The sequence below is a fragment of the Pristiophorus japonicus genome, chromosome 1 (genome assembly GCF_044704955.1).
Source record: "Pristiophorus japonicus isolate sPriJap1 chromosome 1, sPriJap1.hap1, whole genome shotgun sequence".
Classification (NCBI taxonomy): domain Eukaryota; kingdom Metazoa; phylum Chordata; class Chondrichthyes; family Pristiophoridae; genus Pristiophorus; species Pristiophorus japonicus.
This window is the reverse complement of record NC_091977.1, coordinates 256,505,748-256,529,052: the sequence shown is the minus strand read 5'-3', so window position 1 is coordinate 256,529,052 and position 23,305 is coordinate 256,505,748. Positions and strand designations below refer to the sequence as shown.

At 45.5% G+C, this 23,305-nt stretch overlaps 1 protein-coding gene across 10 annotated transcripts in view; it reads right to left on the bottom strand.

Annotated features, from left to right (window-relative positions):
* Positions 1-23,305, bottom strand: part of LOC139270052 (multiple PDZ domain protein) — a 401,342-nt gene that overhangs the window by 64,408 nt on the left and 313,629 nt on the right. For all 10 annotated transcript variants that reach the window (XM_070888410.1, XM_070888412.1, XM_070888415.1 and 7 more), the window contains 4 exons: positions 22,781-22,926; positions 14,488-14,571; positions 9,253-9,446; positions 5,722-5,869 (listed from right to left, as the gene is read on the bottom strand). In XM_070888410.1, the coding sequence (XP_070744511.1) occupies positions 5,722-5,869; positions 9,253-9,446; positions 14,488-14,571; positions 22,781-22,926 (572 nt within the window). The remainder of the gene's footprint in view (positions 1-5,721; positions 5,870-9,252; positions 9,447-14,487; positions 14,572-22,780; positions 22,927-23,305) is intronic.

Below are 23,305 nucleotides of genomic sequence, written 5' to 3'. Positions count from 1 at the left end.
CCAGAGGCAAAAATGTTGAGGGCTGTGGTAACTTTGACAGCCACTGGTAAAGCATGGCCACCAGGTCCAGTTGGCAGCAGGTCTTACATAAGAACATAAGACATAGGAGCAGGAGTAGGCCATTAGGCCCCTCGAGCCTGCTCCGCCATTCACGAAGATCATGGCTGATCTGACCATGGATTCAGCTCCACTTCCCTGCCCGCACCCCATAACCCTTTACTCCTTTATTGCTCAAAAATCTGTCGATCTGCGGCTTAAATATATTCAACGACCCATCCTCCGCAGCTCTCTGGGGCAGAGAATTCCACAGATTTACAACCCTCAGAGAAAAAATTCCTCCTCATCTCAGCTTTAAATGGGCGACCCTTATTCTAAAACTATGCCCCCAGTTCTAGATCCCCCCATGATTGGAAACATCCTCTCTTGCATCTACCTTGCCGAGCACCCTCATTATCTTATTTATATCAATAAGATTACTCCTCATTCTTCTGAATGCCAATGAGTACAGACCCAAGCTGTCCAACCTTTCTTCATAAGTCAACCCCTTCATCTCAGGAATCAACCAAGTGAACTTTCTCTGAACTGCCTCCAAAGTAAGTATATCCCTCCTTAAATACCCAAAACTGTACACAGTACTCTAGGTGTGGTCTCACAAATACTCTGTATAGTTGTAGCAGGACTTCTCCGCGTTTATACTCTATCCCTCTTGCAATAAAGGCCAACATTCCATTTGCCTTCCTGATTAGTGTTGCACCTGCACACTAACTTTTTGTGTTTCATGCACAAAGAGGCACCGGAGGGACTGGAGTGCATCATCACGCCCGGCAACCAAATTTTAATTTGATTTTACGTTTTAAAGTTTAATTTGTTTTAATTGCCGGTGCTTTTAGTGTCCCCCTCTCCTTTTATAGGGGGCACTGGAAAAAGGAAAAATTTGATTTTAGTGCCCCAAAAAAAAAAAACCACAAAAAAAAATAAATAAAAAAGGGGCCTTGTAAATGTCTTGTGTGTGTCATCCAGGTCGGGTGGCACGGATACATGTTTTATGTTTTTGCAGTTTAACTCAAAAGAGTTTCATGCACAAAGAGGCACCGGAGGGACTGGAGTGCATCATCACGCCCGGCAACCAAATTTTAATTTGATTTTACGTTTTAAAGTTTAATTTGTTTTAATTGCCGGTGCTTTTAGTGTCCCCCTCTCCTTTTATAGGGGGCACTGGAAAAAGGAAAAATTTGATTTTAGTGCCAAAAAAAAAAAAACACAAAAAAATAAATAAAAAAGGGGCCTTGTAAATGTCTTGTGTGTGTCATCCAGGTCGGGTGGCACGGATACATGTTTTATGTTTTTGCAGGTGAACTCCAAAAAGAGTTTCATGCACAAAGAGGCACCGGAGGGACTGGAGTGCATCATCACGCCCGGCAACCAAATTTTAATTTGATTTTACGTTTTAAAGTTTAATTTGTTTTAATTGCCGGTGCTTTTAGTGTCCCCCTCTCCTTTTATAGGGGGCACTGGAAAAAGGAAAAATTTGATTTTAGTGCCAAAAAAAAAAAACACAAAAAAAACCCCCAAAAAAAAAACAAAAAAAGGGCCTTGTGAATGTCTTGTGTGTGTCATCCAGGTCGGGTGGCACGGATACATGTTTTATGTTTTGCAGGTTAACTCAAAAGAGTTTCATGCACAAAGAGGCACCGGAGGGACTGGAGTGCATCATCACGCCCGGCAACCAAATTTTAATTTGATTTTACGTTTTTAAGTTTAATTTGTTTTAATTGCCGGTGCTTTTAGTGTCCCCCTCCCCTTTTATAAAAAGCACTGGAAAAATTTGATTTTAGCGCAAAAAAAAAAAAAAGGGCCTTGAAAATGTCTGCTGTGTCACCCAGGTCGGGTGGCATGGTTTTAATGTTTTATGTTTCTGCAGGTTAACTCAAAAGAGTTTCATGCACAAAGAGGCACCGGAGGGACTGGAGTGCATCATCACGCCCGGCAACCAAATTTTAATTTGATTTTACGTTTTTAAGTTTAATTTGTTTTAATTGCCGGTGCTTTTAGTGTCCCCTTCCCTTTTATTGGGGGCACTGGGGAAAAATTGTGATTTTAGTGCCCAAAAAAAAACAAAAAAAGAAAAACACAAAAAAAAAGGAAAAAAGGGCCTTGTAAATGTCTGGTGTGTCACCCAGGTCGGGTGGCACGGTTTAATGTTTTATGTTTTCGCAGGTGAACTCCAAAAAGAGTTTCATGCACAAAGAGGCACCGGACGGACTGGAGTGCATCATCACGCCCGGCAACCAAATTTTAATTTGATTTTACGTTTTTAAGTTTAATTTGTTTTAATTGCCGGTGCTTTTATTGTCCCCCTCCCCTTTTATAGGGGGCACTGGAAAAATTTGATTTTAGCGCCCCAAAAAAAAAAACAAAAACCAAAAAAAAAGAGGCCTTGAAAATGTCTGCTGTGTCACCCAGGTCGGGTGGCATGGTTTTAATGTTTTATGTTTCTGCAGGTTAACTCAAAAGAGTTTCATGCACAAAGAGGCACCGGAGGGACTGGAGTGCATCATCACGCCCGGCAACCAAATTTTAATTTGATTTTACGTTTTAAAGTTTAATTTGTTTTAATTGCCGGTGTTTTTAGTGTCCCCCTTCCCTTTTATAGGGGGCACTGGGGAAAATTGTGATTTTAGTGCCCAAAAAAAAAACCAAAAAAAGAAAAACACAAAAAAAAAACAAAAAAAAGGGGGGAAAAAAAAAGGGCCTTGTAAATGTCTGGAGTGTCACCCAGGTCGGGTGGCACCGTTTAATGTTTTATGTTTTGCAGGTGAACTCCAAAAAGAGTTTCATGCACAAAGAGGCACCGGAGGGACTGGAGTGCATCATCACGCCCGGCAACCAAATTTTAATTTGATTTTACGTTTTAAAGTTTAATTTGTTTTAATTGCCGGTGCTTTTAGTGTCCCCTTCCCTTTTATAGGGGGCACTGGGGAAAAATTGTGATTTTAGTGCCCAAAAAAAAACAAAAAAAGAAAAACACAAAAAAAAAGGAAAAAAGGGCCTTGTAAATGTCTGGTGTGTCACCCAGGTCGGGTGGCACGGTTTAATGTTTTATGTTTTCGCAGGTGAACTCCAAAAAGAGTTTCATGCACAAAGAGGCACCGGAGGGACTGGAGTGCATCATCACGCCCGGCAACCAAATTTTAATTTGATTTTACGTTTTAAAGTTTAATTTGTTTTAATTGCCGGTGCTTTTATTGTCCCCCTCCCCTTTTATAGGGGGCACTGGAAAAAATTTGATTTTAGTGCCAAAAAAAAAAAGAAAAACACAAAAAAAAACCAAAAAAAGGAAAAAAAGGGCCTTGTAAATGTCTGGTGTGTCACCCAGGTCGGGTGGCACAGTTTAATGTTTTATGTTTTGCAGGTGAACTCCAAAAAGAGTTTCATGCACAAAGACCCCCAGGTCCTGCTGTACTGCAGCATTTTGTAATTTATTTCCATTTAAATTATAGTTTGCTTTTTTATTTTTTCTGCCAAAGTGGATAACCTCACACATTATACTCCATCTGCCAACTTTTTGCCCACTCACTTAGCCTGTCTATATCCCTTTGCAGAATTTTTGTATCCTCCTCAAATTTGCTTTCCCACTCATCTTTGTATCATCAGCAAATTTGGCTGCATTACATTCGGTCCCTTCATCCAAGTCGTTAATACAGATTGTAAATAGTTGAGGATCCAGCACTGATCCCTGTGACACCCCAGTAGTTACTGTTTGCCAACTGGAAAATGACCCATTTATTCGACACTCTGTTTTGTTAGTTAGCCAATCCTCTATCCATGCTAATATATTACCCCCAACCCCGTGAACTTTCATCTTGTGCAGTAACCTCTTATGTGGCACCTTATCGAATGCCTTTTAGAAATCCAAATACACCACATCCACTGGTTCCCCCCTTATCCACCCTGCCCGTTAAATCCTCAAAGAGCTCCAGCAAATTTGTCAAACATGATTTCCCTTTCATAAAACCATGCCGACTCTGCTTGACTGTATTATGATTTTCCAAATGTCCTTCCACTGCTTCATTAATAATGGACTCCAGCATTTTCTCAATGACAGATGTCAGGCTAACTGGTCTATAGTTTCCTGCTTTCTGTCTGCCTCCTTTTTTAAATAGGGGTGTTACATTTGCGGTTTTCCACCCGCTGGGATCTCCCCAGAATCCAGGGAATTTTGGTAGATTACAACCAATGCATCCACTATCTCTGCAGCCACTTCTTTTAAGACCCTAGGATGCAAGCCATCAGGTCCAGGGGACTTGTCCACCTTCAGCTCCATTATTTTACCGAGTATTTCTTCTTTATTGACAGTGATTGTTTTAAGTTCCTCCCTCCCTATAGCCCCTTAATTATCCACTATTGAGATGTGTTTAGTCTCTTCTACCGTGAAGATCGATACAAAATATTTGTTCAAAGTCTCTGCCATTTCCCTCTTCTCACAGGCTGCAAATGTCTGCCACTGCCTGACGTGACACCGAGCCTCCTGAGACACAGTTGTTCCGACATTTCGAGAAAGCTTCTCCTCTGCTTGTCGACCTTGTGTGCCAGGTATAACCTCCTGTGAACTGCACCTTTCTGCTGCTCCCTTCTCTCCTGTGGAACTGCAGTTCTGTGAGCAGCTCCTGCTGCTCATCTTGGTCCTCGTCTGAGGTCCAATCTAACACATCGCAAGAGGCACCCAAAGTGCTCCAAAGTGCAGATCAGACTCCCGAAGTGTAGATGACACCTCCAAAATTTATAAAGTAACCTCCATGTGTAATGTAACCTCTCAGCACAAGTACTGTGAACAAATCCTTTCCCAGAAGCAGATAAGAAAGCAGCATGAGTACTGAATACTTAATAGCAATTTTCTCTGTCATGGCTTCAGTCCCCTCAATTGATGCTGTATTCTCACCTTGCTTTCACTGGCGAGTTCCAGGAAGCCCAGGAAACCCATTGACCCAAAATTAATGTGCAAAACCCATGTCAATATCACTTAGATTGAGCGATTAACATATATCAATTGCCAACCCGCCTCTCCCAAGGGATTTGGGTACAGTCTAACATGCTGGAGTGAAATGCAGAAGTTGGAGCCAGCTTCATGACGCGCTCATATATTTTCTGGATCTAGCCACCCACCCACACTCAACCTCTTGTGCTCCTCCAGATTAAAATTCTCCCCTATGTCTTGTGAATCAAACATTTGAGACAAGCACTTGAAATGAGTTTTTTTTTTTAAAGTGCTGTAACTGACACCAGCATCATGGATCAGCCTATTATACATCACATTTGGAGATGAATCCAAAGATTTAACTTTTTTCTTTTGTCATTTAAATGACTGGAAAATTGAACAATTCTCAGACAAATGTTTCTACAAGCGTTGAATTCATTTACATTTCTCTCACTCTTAAAAGTCGAGTCTGACGTAAAGGATACAGAACTATTAAGCAACGGCATCCGGAGCTTGAAACACTTGTTTGCCAAAATTATAAATAGATACTAAAAATGTACTTCCGCATTAAAAAAAACAGGCGTTTCCAGTTTTAGAAACCTTACAAAAGAGGGCATGAGTGGGTGTGCGAATAATGAGAATACATCACCATCAAAATACGTTAATTTCTCCATTATTAAAATTACAGGTCTTGGTCAAACTTTTTACAAATCCCTGCTAAATTATACTCTGTGCATTAGTCAGACCTTCAGCATGGCAGCAACAGTCTCCTGGGTTGCGCTTCGAACATCTTCTCCATTCACAGATAGTATTTGGTCTCCTTGCACAAGTCTTCCATCCAGATCTACTATTCCTCCTTTCACAATGTCTGACACAAAGACCCCAGTATCATTTCTGTATAAAACAAGTACAGACTTTAGTCAGGTTCCACAAATACTGAGCAGCTGCTTTGCTCAAAAGAAAGAAAAAACAGCCTCTGTTAACAGTAAGTTCTCAATGTAGTAAAGATTATTTTCATGATCCGGGCTTGGTTACAAATATTCCATGACTTTTTGGGGGAGATTTGGGTCTGTACCGGGCACACTGAATCGTCTCTGCGCTGTGGAAAATCAGGCATGTTAGACTGTAAGTCTGCAAAGCAACCCGTTGGTTTTCCTCTACTAATTTAAATGTAAGGGAAGTCAGGCTTTTTGTTTACTAGCGTCCAGTCTGATCTATCTAATTTTCACCGTACCCTGGAAATCCAGTGTGCCTGGGTACTGAACCAGGAAAATCTCCCCTCGTGTGCAAAATAACCATCAGCTATAACAACTGCAAGAGATTTACAAAATAGGATTGTTGAAAACTATTCCATTTTGTGTCACATTCATGATCTGGAGCGAGTTATATCTGAATTGTGACAGGACACACAGTTGGTTAAAATACCTACCCACATACTATCTCAGCCTCCAAAACACTTTACTTGCATTGGATCATCTCACTCGTCCACTCAGACATCTCTGCTACTGAGGGTCCTGTACAAAACCAGTATTTTTTTGTACAGAACACTCAACAGTAGAGATACCTGTGTGAACTAATGAAAATTTTAAGCAAAACTATTCAGATAGGAAGAAACCGTGACCGCAAACAGCATATAAAGCGAGTGAGGATAAAATGTGTGACATTATGACCCTGAAATTCCAATGTCCCGGGTCCATACAAAATTTCTACGGACCCGGGAAGGCATCAGAAAAGATAGTTTTCAGCATGCAATGCGCATGCGCTGAAAACGGGCTTTTCCGATCTGTCAAGCTGCAGCTTGACAGAGAATAGCCAGATGAGGAGTGAGGACATTTGTACTTGCAAATTTGCGATATTTACGCATACAAATGTCCTCAAATATCTTGCACCTGAAAAAGCAGGTGCATAGCCTACTTTTACAGGCGCAAGTGTTTTAAAACACACAAAAACATATAAAAATAAAGTTATGAAAACATATTTTATTATTAAAAACCCTCCCCATAACGGTAAGTTTATTTTAAGGTATAATTAAAAAAACTTTTTTAAAAAATCAGGAAAATATATTTTTTTATAAGACATTAATAACTTTAATTTAAATGAATCTTAAATATGTAGTGCATAGTTTCTATTTTTTTTATTCGTGTTTTGGATGTTTGGGGGGGGTTTCTCATTCATAGTAATAGGAGTTTTGGACTTACGAAACTCCTATTACTATGAATGAGAATATACTATACCTGATTGGCTGCCCAGCTCCAGGCCTGCGCATGTCCCGACGTGCACGCGCTGCGATGCGCAGCAAGAGGCCTGTGCATCGGAAAGCCGAGCGGGCGCAGCACCTTCAGGTAGGTGCGTATTTTTTCTCTAAAATCTAGTCAAACGTCCGCGGGAAGGAGAAAGCGGAATTTCTGGGCCTTTTTCTCCAATATCAGCTGGTTAAAGCAGTGAGCGGCTGAGCTACATGGTTCAATACTAACCTGTGCGGAGTGAATTTAGCTCAGCCAGGGATGCTACAATTGCCGCAGCCCACCTGGGTAAGAGATGGTGGAAGTGGCCATGGGTCTGCTTCTAAACAGTAACCCCTTTTGGAAATACACATAGATAGGCGTTGGGTGAGAATAGGATCAGTGGAGATGCTCCCATAGTTGGAACATTTGTCTATCTTAAAGGTGCTATATAAATGCAAGTTGTTGCTATTGTACTTCAACAGTCTGTCAACACTCGCTGTCCAGGCATGAATGATGACCATTTAGTGAGGTACCAGAGGGTGCGTCCAGTGCCTACAGAATTGTACTCCTTCAGGGGAGGGAAGAAAAATTGGCAAGAAAAATAAATATTAGTGTTAACCAACAAAATCTTATGTCTGTACGGCCAATGCAGTACTGTTTTACAGTTGACAAATAATTATAATAAAAACAAATAAACCAAAAAAGTAATGTATAGAATACTCTGTAGCAGAGGTATCTATATCGGTTAATGAAGAGATCAAAAACAAGTCATATATTTTGGGTGCTGTGATACTATTCTAACCAACTGTGTTTCTGGGTGAAGTGGTAGTGTCTTCTCACTGCTCAACCGTAACTAATCCGGGAGCAGAAATGTGGCATAAACAGATAAAATAGGTTTGTAACGATACTTGGTTCAAAATACCTTACCGCGAATGTATTCTATATTCTTGCCAATTATTTTGTACAGAGGAACTGTACTATATTTGTGTCAAGACAGGTAAGAATTTTGCTATATGCTGCTACATTTTACTGCACTATTTAGGATACAAGCAAAAAACAGTTTCATCATAATTTTGTGATCAGAAATGTTATAACCATCTTATGCTTCGTGTATGCTCACTTCTCCAGGTTGGTTATGCTTTTGCCAATATCATATTCCCGACAGGGGCCAATGCATCCCCTTTCTAACTATATAAATTATATTTTCAACACATTATTTTGCCATAGAGCAAGCCATAATTGTGCACCTCCAGAATAAAGTCTTAAATACTGTATTACATTATAAACATTTTAGCTCTCGAACTCATATCCTCTCCACCACAAAACTCTCTACTTCCACCACTGTAACTTCACCCGCCTCCATCCTCACCTCAGCCCATCTGCTGCTGAAACCCTCAGTCATGCCTTGTGTCACCTCCTGGCCTGCTTTCGTAAACTTGAGCTCATCCAAAACTCTGCTGCCCGTATCTTAACCTTTTGCTCGCTGACCTACATTGGCTTCTGGTTCCCCCCAACAACTTCAATTTTAAATTGCTCATTCATATGTTTAAATTCCTTCATGGACTTCCCCTCCGTACCTTTGAATCATTCTCCAACCCTACAATCATCCCCCTGAACTCTCTGACTGACTCTGGCCTCTTGTAAACCTCCCCCTTCTTTCTCTTGCCTGGGCCCCTTTCTAATTCCCTTTACAATTCCCTTTCTGTACAGCTCCGTCTCGCTGCCTGTCTCTCATCCATTAAGGCCCTCCTTAAAACTCACCTCTTTGACCAAGTTTTCGGTCACCTCTCCTAACACTTCCTCCTTTGGCTCGGCATTCATTTTTATTGTTTATGCCTCTATGAAGCATCTCATGGCATTTTTCTACATTAAAGGTGCTATATAAATGCAAGTTGTTGTTATTAAACTTAATACCAAGTTTTGACATTTGAAATGTATACTTATTGAATAACAGCAAGTATTGTAATAAGACAGTGAAGTTTCTAGGAAATTGTGCAAATGGTCCTTGTTCGCAATCAAATTTGTATCCAGTGAATGGAATTTATTTGATACCTTTTTCCAACAATACTCAGTCCAAGCCCTTTCCCTGGTTTCTTTTGCAATTCAACAGTCAGCAAGTCATACATATCTTCCTCCTTATAATGGCCTTCATCCCTGTACACTGTCAGCCGAACTTTTTGTGGAGTTTGTCTCAGAACATTTATTGCCTCATCATGAGTGGCGACTCTCAAATCAATTCCATTAACCTATGGAAATATAATGGAATTTGAAATTACATTGTCAATATAAAACAAATTCTATGGCCTGAAATTTCCGCTGGGGGCACAATCGGGAAAATGCACTGGACACTGCGCCAGTTTGGCCGAGGTGAAGTTACACCCAAGTTTCTGCACAAATTCAATTGCATAAGCCCAAACGTAAAATCTCCCATGAATCAGTGTAATTGATTAAGGACTAGAACATGGCCAATGCGGATTCAAGATGACTGAACTAAACTAATTTAAAAATGTGTTCAAGTAAGTTCTGCAGCTGAAAAACCAGGCGAATCAACGGTTTCCATTGACTGCTGGTCACAGATCTTTTGTACCAAGGGCAGGTTATTTAAACTGAATTTAAACAATCTAATGTCAGAAACATGGGGGTCTTTCCAGAGGGAAGTTTTACATTTATTTTTCAGGTTTTCTGGTGGGCCAGGAAAGTCAGGAGTGCTCCTCTGCCGCCCACATCCAAATCGTTGCCCTGACCTGTCAGCTTCCACCCATTCCCTCTCCCTATGATGGTCCTAACTTCTCGCCCTCCCCCATTCCCAATAGCGGCCCCGACCACTCAGCCTCACCTCCCCCCCCCACCCCACCCCACCCTCCCCGCATCTAGTTCACAGCCCCAAGCTTTCCCTCCCATTAACTGCTGGAAACCCTACCCACGGGTCGGAGGCTGCGGCCTCATGCCGCTTGTTCGAGCTCAATCTGGCCGGCTGTTAGGCGGGAGACTGCAGCATGTTATTTAAATGAGGACCTGCCATTATGATGGGCAGAGCCACCACGTCCCTGGTCCTGCCGGGTTTTGCAGACACGACCATGCTCCCCCACACCCTCTCCACCTCCCCATTAATATCGGGGACATAGTTAATAGACTGATTAAGAGTTTTACAGTACCTCAAGCCCACTAGACTAAATGGTGGATTTTAACTCGGAGTGTGTTTGAAGCAGGAGGGAACTCCTCATAGGGAGTTCAGCATGAGGCCCGGACTTCATTTAAAGACTGCAGCACGGTCTCTCGCCCAAAACCGACAGGAGTGACGTTAGGACCAGTGGGAAGTAATAGGGCTCGGAGTCCGAGGAAGCGGAGATCTAAGGGAATGGACCCCATCACAATTAGTGCTGGGAGGGGGAGTTCCTTGTGGGTGCCAGTGCTGGGAGGGAGAGGTAAAGTTGGGACTGGGGAGGCTGAATGCCTTGTGGGTCTCAGATGAGCTGCTCCTTCTGGGTCATAAATATTCCTCAGAAAACTAATATTTTTATACTTACCTTGGCCACTTTTGTCCACTCTGCTGTCTTCCACCAGGTAGGCGCCATGCATACTTCCCAAGATTTAGTTAAAATGAGGTCACATAGTTGATGAGGGCATTTGGCTGCAACTTTTCCATTTAAAGCAAGTATCACCTGCCTGGGGCGGATGGCCATCCTTTGCCTGATCTGAGGTCTACTCTGAACACATATAAATAGTAAACAGGTAACTAAAGGCAGGGTCGGACAAATTAGGCACCAAGAGGAGATGGTCCAGTGGAAACACAAGGCATAGTTGAGGCACTAAATGAATACTCTGCATCTGTCTTCACAAAAGAAGAGGATGTTTTCAACTCCCTCCATGGCCTCGCCCCTTCCTATTTCTGTAATCTCCTCCAGCCCCACAACACCCGAGACAGCTGCGCTACGCTTATTCTGGCCTTTTTAGCATTCCCGATTTTAATCGCTTCACCATTGGTGGCTGCCCCTTCAGAGGCCAAGGTCCAAAGCTCAGGAATTCCCTCCATAAACCTCTGCCTCTCTTTCCTCCTTTAAGGCGCTCCTTAAAACCTACCTTTTTGACCAGCTTTTAGTCATCTGGCCTACTATCTTCTTATGTGGCTCAGTGTCAAATCTTGTTTTATAACATTCCTGTGAAGCGCCTTGGGATGTTTTACTACTTTAAAGGCGCTATATAAATAGAAGTTGTTGTTGTTGATGCTGCCAATGTCACAGTAAAGGAAGAGGTAGTAGAGAAATTGGACAATTATGAAATAGATAAAGAGGTACTTAAAATATTGGCAGCACTCAAAGTAGAATAATCACCCTGACCAGCTATGATGCATCTTAAGTTTGCTGAAAGAAGTGGAGATAGCGGAGGCTCTGGCCACAACCTTCCAATCTCCTTTAAACATGGGAGCGGTGCCAGAGGACTGGGGAATTGCAAATGTTACAGCCCTGTTTAAAATAGGGGTGAGGGATAAACCCAGCAACTACAGCCCAGTCAGCCTAACATCAATGGTGAGGGAACTTTTAGAGACAATGGGCTCAAAATTGGCCCATCCCTTTTTTCTGCGCACTCACTGGAGATGCACCGCTTTTCTGCGTTGAAAAGTGCTCCGAAAAAAATCACTCCCCACTTTGGCCGCTGTCCGGCCTCTCCAGGGTCTTTGCGCAGCGTGGCCAGTTGGGTCGGGGATGGAGCGAGCGTCCTGTGCTGAAAATAATACCGGGATGTCTGCACATGCACGTTGGAGTGTGCGCGCATGCGCATTAGCTCCTCGTCCCCAGCCTCTGTGTGTTGCTGCAGCGTGGGACCCGATCATCATCATCATACCGACTATTGGTGCGTCCCGCCCCTATCCCAGGCCGAGTGGCCTACCGCACAGGCCGGCCCGCTGCTTTCCCGGGCTGAAGATGAAGGGTAGGGTAGGACTGACTTACTTCTATTTTTTATTTGGATATTTTGAAAAAAATTAATATGTTTTGTCTCTTGTGAACAGTGGTGACCATTTGTCAAGCCTATTCACCTGGTGCTATTGTGAAAAAACATAAGTGATGGAAGAACATTGAGAGAATATCTTATTTATTGAAGTAGACTTTATTTAGATAATATGGGCTCAATTTTGGCCATATATGCTGGCCTAAGTAGATTTGGAGTTACTATTTGCTGGCCAAAGTGGCCAAAACGGGCATAGCTGACTGGTAACGCCCCCATTTGAAAAAAACTAAACTAAACAAAAAAAATTGTAACTAACTCACTTACACTAGCACAAATTGAATGTGCAAAATGGGGATTTTTAAGATACTCCAGAAAAATCAAGTTGCTCCAAAAAAAACAGAGCAACTCCTAGCCAATTGTGAGCCCAATAATCCAGGACAAAATTAATTGGAACTTGGAAAAGTATATGATAGCCAGCACTGATTTATTAAAGGAAAATCGTGTTTGTCTAACTTGATTGAGTTCTTGGATGAAGTAACGGAAAAGATTAACAATGTGTTGCATTTTGGAAGGAAGAATGGGGAGAGGTAATATAAACTGAATGGTACAATTTTAAAGGGGGTGCAGGAACAGAGGCCTTGGGGTGCACGTACTCAAATCTTTGAAGGTGGCAGGACAAGTCAAGGAGGTTGTTAAAAAAGCATATAGGTTCCTTGGTTTTATAAATAGAGGCATGGGTGCCGAAATACAGGGTCTGGATAAGGCCCGTTACCGCAGTTTTGCAGCGGCCATACAGCGGAATCGAGTGGCCGTCGCGTTGCAGTCCATTGGCCACCACGATCCAAATTCACCTCGGGGATTTTTCGGGCAGTCCCCACTTCTGCTCCGCTGCTGCCGACCGCCCCAAACGTGTCATCAAAGCGCATGCCAGCGTTCTCCCGCACCTCCATCCCACTCCGCACTAAATTTACCTTAAAAAAAGTCGATGATCCGCCGCGCGGTGCCCGACAGCCTTTTCTGTCTGCGCACCTGGTTTCTTGTGTGAGAGCCACGGCAGCGCGGCCACCCTTCAAGGGGAGGGCGCACTGCCGCGGACGCTGTGTTTTCTTTTTGCTGGCCGGATCGGCCGGACAATTATGGTCCCAGATTCAGCCGGGCTGCCAAAAGGCCGCTGGCCCGGCCGAAACCCTCCCTGGTGGCCCAGTGGCTGAACCTAAAGAAACGCTGCTTCTCTCCCCTTTAAATGAGAGGAGATACATGGTGATACACACTCGCAGTGACGTCATCACCGCTCTGCCGCCGAGTGACTCCATCCCACCCCCACTTCCAGCCCTCACCAGCACTTACCGCTGCACTTCCGCCCCCACTATGACTGGCTTCCCGTCCAATCCGAAAAAAATGGCAAAGAGGAGAAAATCGATCGTAAGCCCGCCTCATTGCACCCGATGGTAAAAACATTAAAAAAAAGGTAGGTGCGCCAGCTTTCTGGCGGGCCTGAATTTCAGCCCTATAGAGTACAAAAGCAAGGAAGTTATGCTAAATCTTTATAAATCACTGGTTAGGCCGCAGCTGGAATAGTGTGTCCAATTCTGGGCACCATACTTTAGGAAAAATGTCTTGACCTTGGAGAGGGTGCACAGGAGATTTACTGGAATGGTACCAGGGATGCTGGACTTCAGTTCCTTGAAGAGACTGGAGAAGCCGGGGTTGCTGTCCTTAGAGAAGAGATGGCTAAGAGCAGATTTAATAGAGGTGTTCAAAATCATGAAGGGTTTTGATAGAATAAATAAGTAGAAACAGTTTTCAGTGTCAGAAGGGTCAGTAACCAGAGGACATAGACCTCTATAATTGGCAAAAGAACCAGCAGCAACATGAGATTTTTTTATGCAGCAAGTGGTTATTATTGCACTGCCTGAAAGGGTGGTGGAAGTACATTCAATAGTAATTTTCAAAAGTGAATTGGATAAATACTTGAAAAGGAGAAAATTACAGGGCTATGGGGTAAGTACACAGGAGTGGGACTATTTGTATAGCTCTCAGGCATGATGGGCTGAATAGCCCCCTTCTGTGCTGTATCATTCTATGATATACCCACTGTGCCATCTCATGAGTACATGTATCAATTCTTGCTGTAAAGAAAACTAATTTTTTCTAACAGAGAACTTCCATTCAAATGCTTTTGTTTCAGTTGGTTAATATTTAGTCCTAGTTGTGAATGTAAACGTTTTAATGGGATTTTACACTAGTTTTAAAGATGCATATTAAAGATTACAATGCATTGAAAAGCTTTCTTAGTCATAATCTATCAGTAACTTCGGTTTCCTGACCTCCCTCCTTTACCTCCAATATTTGATCTCCAGCCCACAGTCTGCCATCTTTGGCTGCAGCTCCTTCTTCATAGACTTCATGAATAATTATTGCACCCTGTAAATAAAATGTAAATGAATCAGCACTCAACATAAACTGAACAATTTAAACACATTTGATAACCAGCTGTCACCTTCTCTTTCCTTGTCCGTCACTTTTTCAAAGTAGGTTAAAATAAATCTCAATTAGCACACAGTTGCAGATCAGCAGTATATAAAAGGGTCCGAAATTCAGGCCCGCTAGAAAGCTGGTGCACCTACCATTTTTTGATGCTTTTACACTCGGGTCCGACGAGGCGAACTCTTGATCCATTTTCACCTCTTTGGCAATGAACATTTTTTTTTTTTTACAGTGAACCGGAAGTCGGTCATAATGGGGCGGAAGTGCGGCGGTAAGTACTAGTGAGGGCGGAAGTGGGGGTGGGACGGAGTCACTCAGCGGCGGAGTGGTGGTGACGTCACTGCTCGTGTGCTACACCACGTCTCTCCACTCCCTTAAAGGAGAGAGAAGTGGCGATGTTTTAAGTTCGACCACTGGGCCACCAGGGAGGGTTTCGGCCGGGCCAGCGGCCTGTTGGTGGCCCAACCGAACCCGGGGCCATAATTTATGGACGATCGGGAAGTCAGCCAGCAAAAAAAAACATGGCGGCCACAGCAGTGCACCCTCCCCGTAAAAGGCCGCCGCGCTGCCATGGGTCAGGTGCACCGACAGAAAAAGCTGCCGGGGGCACCGCGCGGCGGATCGTCGATTTTTTAAAGGTAAATTTCATGTGGAGTGGGATGGTGGTGCGAGAGAACAGCGGTGCGCACTTTGATGACGCGCTTGGGGCGGTCGGTAGCAGCGGGGTGGAAGTGGGGAATGGCCGAAAAATTCCCGAGGTGAATTTGGATCGTGGCTGCCATTGGACTGCAACGCGACAGCCACTCAATTCCGCCGCATGGCTGCCGCAAAACGGCGGTAACTGAATTTTGGCCCCAAAGTGTTTAAAGAACCGTAAAAAGCATGAAGCTTTTACTAAAGAAAATTGGTGCCATTAGTTACACGATATCCAGACATGACACTACCCATAAGACAGCCTCAATTCAGCATTAATTGTTAAAAAGTTTAAAGAAAATTTTAAGTGGTCAAAACAAACCTCTCTCCAAGGAGTTCACCCAATCACTACAATAATCTCTCTTTAATTACACCGAGCTGCTTAAATTCTAAAGCTTTAACTTGCTCAATGTTATTTCTTTCATAAAGGATTAATGATCTTATTCTCAATATGTACATTACATATTGGCCCATTTCCAATCTACTGGTAACTTGCTCATAATGATAGTCAATGTCTCACCAATCCTTTCTCTAGTCTTCTTTAACACTCTGGGATAAATGCCATCTACCCACTCAGCTGGGTTTTGAGCCCTAAGAGATAATTTAAGAATTCCAGCGTGTTTGTATCAAAGTCATTGGGCCCGAACTTGGTAAAAGTTCCGCCCAAGCCGCCGAGGTTCCGCCCGAAAACACTTTTTTTCCCCCCCAGAGTCCTCAAGTACTGCCCAGGTCCCCACGGCAGGAGATTCCTCGGTACCACCGGCGCAACTGCCTGCCGCCCGCGCCGGAGGCTCAAAAACAGGAATTTTCCTCGTGCACAATCCTCTAAGATCATGCTCCTGCCCGCCAGAAGGACCGCTGGCAAAAAGTGGTCCGAGCTGGCCGTGAATCGGGCAGTAGGGAGAATCGCGCAGCGTGCTCCAGTGCTGCTCATCCCGGGTAGCGTCCATATGCTGCACCACTATCAGAGGCCCAGAATTAGTTCTCAGATCGACCCTAAACTGCACAGAATGAGTTCACAGATGTAAATGAAAAGTACTCCGTTGAAGGGAAGGTGTGGTAGAGGAAACAGCAATGAGTTCCGAAACATAGTAAAGGCTCCATGGAGATGCGCTATAAGGGTTTTTAGACCATTGCAGACAGAACAGAGTTATTGACAGAACTTGAGTGTACAGATGGTGTGAGCTTCTGTCAGAGTAAATAGGCGAAAAAAAGAACATGTAATGCTCTGGCAGGTGGCAGGATGTGAAAGTGAGAACAGCATCACCTCAAGTATAGAAGATGGAAAAAGATATATAATGGACTGAGGAACATGTGATATCAGGGATAGGACTCAGTGATGTTGGACCTAAGAAAAAGTGGACTGAAGTGCAAGCCTTAATGTCTGCCCTGCAAGTTGTGCGACTGTGTCTCATTGAATGCAGCCTTCCTGCATTGATGACCCTTACTTGTCGTATCACAATCGCCTGATGACAGGACCCATTAAACAGTCGCATCATATGTGGAGGGCAAGAGATTCCTCATACAGCAGTACACCTGAAGGAGATTTGTCGTTTTCTCAGAACGCACCCCAGATAATGCAAAAATGAGAAACTGACCAAGAGTGGGTGAAAAAAGTGACTGTATTGAATAGTGCAGCATGCCAAAGTGACAACATGCAAACAATTGAATCCAACGTATGTACAGTTGTTCTGAGACCAGTCAAGTGACATTGACAATGACCCATGTGAAACAACAGCCACAACTTAATGTGGAGTAAAGAACATATCCACCACCAACACTCAACCCTCTACCCACTACCACCACCTCTCTCTTCTCCTCTCCTCCCGCCCCCCCCCCTCGACGTGAGGCCCATCGTCTTCTTCATGGGCCACACCCCTGCCCCTCACCGCCTCAGCTCCATCACGTTGTGCAGGAGGGTAGCTGGAGTGCTGCTGATGTGTTCGTCTTGGAGAGACAGTAGGGGCCGTGATTGTAGGGGCCGTGATTGAAGGCGCCGGCATCTCCGGCTCCTCGGGATAAGTCAGCCTTGATGGTTGGGCTCGGGGGGGTTGCATGACATGACCAGAAGCCATCGCTTGCCTCATCGCCTCAACAGAGTCAGTGCTGTGCTCCACCGCACTAATGAGCCGCTCCACATTGGCAGTATGCTGCTCAGCAAAGGTGGCAATGCTGGCAGCTATCCCAGCCATGGTTTGCAGCACATCTCGACCTAGCTCGACGCTCGTCCTCGACAGCTGGACCATTTCTTGAATTGCTGCGAGCCGTCCTCCATCCTCGTCGGATTGCTGCATCATCCTGGGTGCTTGCGGCTTGGCTGATTTTCCGGCATGGCCTCTGCATCTCCCAGCACTTGCTCCTGCTTCGTCCGACTCGAATCCTAAGAAGTCGGACCCCGACATCGATGTTGGCCGGACAGGTGGCACACATGTCAGGAGGCTGGAGTCCTCCTCTTCCACCTCCTCGACCTCAAGTGATTCGAAGACTGGCACTTCTCCCTCCTGGTGGCGGAGGTGAGTGCGGTGGATATGGGTGATCTTGGGGGGGCTTGTGGAAGGAGCTGGTGTTTTGGGCTGGTGACAACGTGGAGGTGGGAGACGTTGGTGTCACACCCGGCCTTTGTGTGCCAGAGGATGAAGTGCATTGCTCGGTGCTGTCCGAATCAACATCTGCAAGTAGAGGACAACATTTTAGTGTCTAGCTGGGGAGTGGGATTGGTCAAGCTGACACGTGAGCCATAACATTTAACATTCTTACTTCATGGAGTTCCATCATCATCATAGGCAGTCCTTCGAGATCGAGGAAGACTTGCTTCCACTCTAAAAATGAGTTCTTAGGTGACTGAACAGTCCAATACGGGAATTACAGTCTCTGTCACAGGTGGGGCAGACAGTCGCTGAAGGAAAGGGTGGGTGGGACTGGTTTGCCGCACGCTCCTTCCGCTGCCTGTGCTTGGTTTCTGTACGCTCTCGGCGACGAGACTCGAGGCGCTCAGCTCCCTCCCGGATGCACTTCCTCCACTAAGGGCGGTCTTTGGCCAGGGACTCCTAGGTGTAGTTGGGGATGTTGCATTTTATCAAGGAGGCTTTGAGGGTGTCCTTGAAATGTTTCCTCTGCCCACCTTGGGCTTGCTTGCCGTGTAGAAGTTCCGAGTAGAGCGCTTGCTTTGGGAGTCTTGTGTTAGGCATGCAAACAATGTGGCCTGCACAGCAGAGCTGGTTGAATGTGGTCAGTGCTTCGATGCTGGGGATGTTGGCCAGGTCGAGGAAGCTAATGTTGTTGCGTCTGTCCTCCCATGGGATTTGCAGGATCTTGTGAAGACATCGTTGGTGGCATTTCTCCAATGATTTGAGATGTCTATTGTATATGGTCCACGTCTCTGAGCCATACAGGAGGGCGGGTATCACTACAGCCTTGTAGACCATGGGCTTGGTGCCAGATTTGAGGGCCTGATCTTCGAATACTTTTTTCCTCAGGCAGGCGAAGACTGTGCTGTCGCACAAGAGGCAGTGTTGAATTTTGTCGTCGATGTCTGTCCTTGTTGATAATAGGTTCCCGAGATATGGAAATCGATCCACATTGTCCAGGGCCGCGCCATGGATCTTGATGACTGGGGGGGCAGTGCTGTGTGGCGGGGTCAGGCTGGTAGAGGACCTTTGTTTTATGGATGTTTAGTGTAAGGCCTATGCTTTTGTACGCCTCGGTGAAGATGCTGATGATGACTTGGATTTCACTCTCAATGTGCGCAGATGCATGCGTTGCCTGCGTACTGCAGTTCGACGACAGAGGTTGGGACGGTCTTGGATCTGGCCTGGAGTCGACGATAGTTGAACAGGTTCCCACTGGTTCTGTAGTTTAGTTCCACTCCAGCGGGAAGCTTATTGAGTGCGAGGTGGAGCATTGCAGCGAGGAAGATTGAGAAGAGGGTTGGCGCAATGATGCAGCCCTGCTCGACTCCGGACCGGACGTGGATTGGGTCTGTAATGGATTCGTTGGTAAGGATCACAGCCTGCATGTCACGTGGAGCAGACGGAGGATGGTGACGAACTTTTGGGGGCAGCTGAAACGGAGGAGGACGCTCCATAGTCCCTTGTGGTTGACAGTGTCAAAGGCCTTTGTAAGGTCACAGGCGGCCATGTACAAGGGTTGGTGCTGTTCCCTCGATTTTTCTTGCAGCTGTCGCGCTGTAAAAATCCGTCCAGCAGTCCTCAGCTCCTGTCATGGCGTGGGTGATGTGCACATCTTTGCGATCCCTGGCTCGGATGATGACATAGTCGAGCAGGTGCCAGTGTTTGGAGCGAGAGTGTTGCCACGATGCCTTGTACTTGTCCCTCTGGCGGAACAAGGTGTTGGTGATGACAAGGTCGTGGTCTAGGCATTTTGTCAGGAGCAGAGTACCGCTAGAATTGGTTTTCCCTACCCGCTCTCTGTCAATCACGCCTCCCCAGAGGGCTATGTCCTTGCCGACCCTGGCATTGAAGTCGCCGAGGAGGATCAGTTTGTCGTCCGTAGGGATGAGGGACAGGGATTTTTAGAGGCTGGAGTAAAAGCTCTCTTTAGTCTCATCTGTTGCATCGCGTGTTGGGGCGTATGCACTGATGACTGTGGCACATTGGTTCCAGGATAGAGTGAGTTGGAGAGTCATGAGATGTTCGTTAACCCCGCAGGGGGAGATCTTTGAGACGGTCGACTAGCTCTTTCTTGATGGCGAAACCGATTCCGTGGAGGCGGTGTTCGTCCTCTGGTTTGCCTTTCCAGAAGAAGGTGTAACCTCCACCTTGTTCCTTGAGCTGGCCTTCCCCTGCCCGCCGGGTCTCGCTTAGGGCGGCAATATCGACATCGAAGCGTCCAAGTTCCCAGGCAACAATGGCGGTGCGGTGTTCCGGCCTGTCGCTGTTGGAGTTGTCTATGAGGGTTCTGACGTTCCAGGTCTCGAACTTCACATTGAAGGGTGGAAGATGCCTGTGCGTGAGTTCTTTTAATGTAGGGTGGCCGTTGCACACCGGCTACTACACGGGCTTAACTAAGCAAGGTCTTGGTCCAGTGGCAACGGAGTCCAAGCTGACTGGAGACCAGGCACTGCTGTATAAGCCTAATTGCCTATGGCGAGATGCGAGCCGTAAGCTCAAGGAGTTCCATTGCTACATGAGCACATCATTAATGGCTGACACACGGTGCGTGGAAAGGCATTTGACTTAACATTGCATGACCTTTCATGACATGAGCGTGATGCAGACCGGAGATTAGCATAAGCTTACCATACTCTAGTACGAGATCTGCATCACTTTTGTGGTGGCACGGCGGTGGTCACCCACTAATGCCAAGGCACGCTCTTCTCGGCTGCTCAACTCAATGACATCGGCTGGGCCCCCTCTCGTGGCACTCAGGCTGATGCCTTGGATGTTCTTTTCTTCTGCAGAATCGTTGCAGCCCTTGCCCCTTTTGCTCATGCAGCACACACACTCTCATGGACACACAGATACAACTGGCACAGAAGCTTTTGGAGTTGCAAGGGAGTGGTCCAATAAATGTTTACTTATTCGTGCTGACGCCATCACATCGTTCCCTCGTTTCCGACACTGGTCTTCATCCCACACAATGTTGCCCACTGAGGACACGGCCTCCCCAATCTCCCTCCAAATGTGTCTATATTGGGGTGGTGGAGGCTTGACACGACCATTCCAGGTGAGGTCTTTATACCGGCACTCCACCTCACATACAAGCCCCTCCAGTTCGTCATCATTAAACCAGGGAGCTCTGGGCTTGGCTCCATCAGACTTCTTGGAAGCTTTTTTTGCACATTATTACTTTCCTTGATGGATGGCTGATGATGAATTTGTTTCTCTCTCTCCAAAACTGACCCCTCCACAACTGGCAGGTGCAAATGAGTGCACAGCTTTCATGAGCATGCGCAGCTGTGCCATCAGCCCCAATCGTGGCAAAAGTGTTGTCATCGCCCAGAGGGAAAAAAAAAATTCCAAGTCTCGCGCATGCGTGGTGCATGGCCTCCGATGTTTGCCGAGTCGAGAGGCCTGCACCTAGCGCCCACTGCTGCCGCCGCCGCCTGCTCACGCCCGCCGACTCTCGCTGCCTGCCGCTGCCACTGACACAACCGCGACGAAACTCGCTCCCGACTGGCCCCAGCGGCAGCAGGCAGCAAAAAGGTACATTCCGACCGGAGACCGCCGAGAAATGGGCAGGCCTTAGCGTTCACCAAGGTCGGGCCCACTAAGTTTACTTGGGTTATCTCTATTTGGCGACAGCATGTTTCTCATATTTCCTTGCAAATACTTAAGAGAAAGTAATCATTCAGACTGCTTATTATCGTGCTCAATCTCTGTTTAGAATCTCTGATTTATGGATCTCACTTCTTCTCCGACTGCCTGTGGTCTTTTTAAAAAAGGCTTTTCAGTTGAATTGCAGGGTTGAAAGGACAATGGTTCATGTATTTCAAAAGTACCAGGAGGCAGAGCTTACACAGTGAATCTCGGTAACTGTGAAAAACAGACAATGCTGTCGACTTATTAGGATGAGTTTTATCCCCCAAAAATAGGTAGGTTGAGGTCAGGTGAGATGTTAAAACTTTAAAAATCTCAAATCCGAATCCAACCCTCCCACTTCCAGGTTTAACAATGGCGGGACAAGGGTTGGGCAGTCAACCCACTCCCAGGAGGCGTGTTGGCCATTTAAATATTATGACGCTGGCAGCCTCAGATTTAACCTGCTTTGCAGTTTTTCCCAGGCCTCGGGAAACCTGGCAGCTCAAGGGAGGAGAGGACAACTTCGATGGAAAAGTAAGCACCTTTACAGCACTGCTTGTGGGCTAGGAGAAGCAAGAGTGCTACCACCAACCACCCCCCCACCAGCCTAGCCTCTTGCCTCAGATCAGACTTGCACTCCACCTCCTCCCCCCGTGTCAGAGATAGGGCCCTCTCTTCCAGGGTCGGGGATCAGATCCTCACCCCACGCTCCCAGTAGCAACTGCAGGTTCCTCATCTGGGGTTGCGGCCTCCTCCGGATTCTTCCACTCAACTGGAAGCCAAGCCTGTCAATCAGGCGGCCTTCCGGGCAGGCATCCTGGCAAAATAGAAATACACACACTGTGGAGTCAAAACTCCATAGCATGTGGGGAAACCCGGACTTCTGAAACTCCGCCCCACCTCCCCCACCCACCCGTCAACATCCGGGCCATTAGAGCACATTTTCCTTTTATTGTGCATGGTGTAAAGAATCACTTGAACGTAGTACATTCAGAGATTTTTCTTTTATAACTTGCTTTATTCAGGTCTTTCTTCCCAAATACAGCACACAACAAAATGCAACACTCGTCACAGACTTAGCAAACAATACACTAAAAGTGCAATGGAAAAGCTTTAGGAAGTATACAATTAAAAACATTTTGAATATTGTGGGTACCAAGACTTAGGGGATTGATCCCATCAAATATACTTACCAACAGGGTGTCTGCCCCTCCAACAATGCTCAGCCCAAGTCCAGTGCGTCCTTTGGAAATTTCAATGGTTGTTTCTCGCCCAGGGATAATCGGACAGGATGCCATGTCTAATGTTGATGAACCAGGGGTTGAAGCTCTGCTTGAGCCTTTAAAGTATAATTTTAAACACATTTTATTCTCAGTGCATGAAAAGACCAGAACAGAAACTGTTTGACTCAAAAATGTGTTAATGAATCAATATCTGTCAATTTGGGGAATTATAAAAATCTTTTCTATAAGATCTTTAATACAATTAAATGCACACTGGCAAAGGAAGCACTGTTCATCATCTTACTTTTGCTAATATGCAGTAGGAGAATGACACATCAGACCTGCCACTTCTGACATTCAGCAGGAATCTCACCTAGGACATCATGATCTGCCACATGGAGATACTGTATCTAGTGTGCTCTGTAATTCCTGGCATTTAAGTCTGACACATTGCCAACCAGCAAGCACAAATACAGGGTACTGACATTCCCCTCA